This window comes from Nannobrachium achirus (assembly GCF_963921795.1).
Source record: "Nannobrachium achirus genome assembly, chromosome: 10".
In the NCBI taxonomy this organism is placed as follows: Eukaryota; Metazoa; Chordata; class Actinopteri; order Myctophiformes; family Myctophidae; genus Nannobrachium; species Nannobrachium achirus.
Window position 1 is genome coordinate 46,530,306 of NC_137819.1, and position 1,822 is coordinate 46,532,127.

The window sequence follows — 1,822 nt, forward strand, 5'->3', positions numbered from 1 at the left end:
CCCGTGAAGCTTGGCCAATGTCCAGCTTAGCGGGGTGGACATACTGTACATACAAAGCCAGTTTAGCACCACTCAAAAACTAGTTGTACCCCAAATTTGGGTCCAACTTAGAACTTGTCTGATAGATCTAAGTATGACATCTGGGGATTCTGTATTTGGGCATGGCTGACCAAATATGGATATACCTCATCATGACACAAGCGTTTAACAGCAATAAAGGCATTGTAGTTTCAGAGACCTGACACTCAGCTAGCGTTCCCCAAGTGGTGTCGATTGTCCAGGACTCATCTTCTCAGTAAAGATTACTTGGCTAAACCAGTGTCAAGTGTACAATTTCAGCCTCTCTGCTTTCAAGTTACAACCACTCGGATTAGACATTTTCTTCATCTGCTGTTGTCCACATGGCGTCCAACAGCAGGAAGTTGAAATACATCAGCCTGGTGATGCTGGTGGTGCAGAATGCATGGCTCATCCTCGGCATGCGATACGTCTGCATGCAGCCCGGCGACCGTTTCCTCTCGACCTCGGCCGTGGTCATGTCAGAGATCCTCAAAGTACTGGCCTGTCTGCTCATCATCCTCCTGCAGAAAAGATGTAATCTAAAGCAAACAGTGCTCTTCCTGTATGACAGCGTGTTTGTCCAGTATAGAGACACGCTGAAGATGGCCGTCCCTTCCCTCATCTATACGCTACAAAACAACCTGCAGTATGTCGCCATATCCAACCTGCCAGCTGCCAGCTTCCAGGTAACATACCAGCTCAAGATCCTGACCACAGCCTTATTCAGCGTGATGATGTTGAAGAGGACTCTGTCCAGAGTCCAGTGGGTTTCTCTGCTGCTCTTGTTTGCCGGAGTGGCCGTTGTACAGGTAAGCCAGGAAGGCCATAAGGAACTGGCCTTTGATTCGTCCGGCCAGAACCAACTTGTGGGATTGGCCGCCGTGTTACTCAGCTGTCTGTCATCAGGATTTGCGGGCGTGTACTTTGAGAAGATCCTCAAAGGAACCTCTGCCTCCCTTTGGGTCCGGAACGTTCAGATGGGACTCTTTGGCACGGTCCTCGGCTTACTGGGACTTTGGTGGAAAGACGGAGCGCAGGTCTCCGCTCACGGTTTCTTCTTCGGTTACACTCCGATGGTGTGGATGTCCGTTCTCAATCAGGGGTTCGGGGGCCTCCTGGTGGCTGTGGTGGTGAGGTACGCTGACAACATCCTCAAAGGGTTCGCCACGTCCTTCTCCATTTTGGTTTCCGTGGTGATGTCGGTATACCTTTTCGGTTTCCAGATAGACCTTCAGTTTTTGTGTGGTGCTGCCATGGTGATCGGAGCCATCGGCATGTACAGCATGCCTAAAACCGCTGTTGACCGCCTTTTGTCTTCATCATTGGGGTCCTCCGCTGTGGGAGGACACAGGACAGACAGCGTATCAGATGTGGAGACTTTACACCTCAAGTCAGTCGTGGTGAAATGAGGACAACACACCTCATTCTCGTTTGAGGTCCAAACGTCTTGATTTTTGCTGTGAAAATGTTAGCCAGTCTGATGGTTGTATCGATCTTAACTCTTTTTTTGCCTTTCTTTATTGGAATTATTCCCATTTTAAAATACAGGACATAAACACAGAACCAACCGGGGTGCCCTCTGGCCTACTGGTCCAGGCGCATACCACTTAGGCATTTCCATATAGGCATGGATGCCTGGCAGCGTCCCCGGTTCGATTCACGATCCGGACGACCTTTTCCGCGTGTCACTCCCCATCTTTCCCCCCATTTCCTGTCATTCTACTGTCCTATCAATAAAAGCATAAACGCCCTAAAACAAACA

The 1,822-nt window shown here is 49.6% G+C and overlaps 1 protein-coding gene across 1 annotated transcript; it reads left to right on the forward strand.

Annotated features, from left to right (window-relative positions):
* Nucleotides 1–401: 401 nt before the first annotated feature.
* On the forward strand, nucleotides 402–1,469 carry LOC308293099 (UDP-galactose translocator-like; the record flags this gene model as incomplete). The annotated part of the gene is made up of 1 exon (XM_080735529.1): nucleotides 402–1,469. The coding sequence occupies one exon, from the start codon at nucleotides 402–404 to the stop codon at nucleotides 1,467–1,469; it is 1,068 nt and encodes a 355-aa protein (XP_080591655.1).
* Nucleotides 1,470–1,822: the final 353 nt, after the last annotated feature.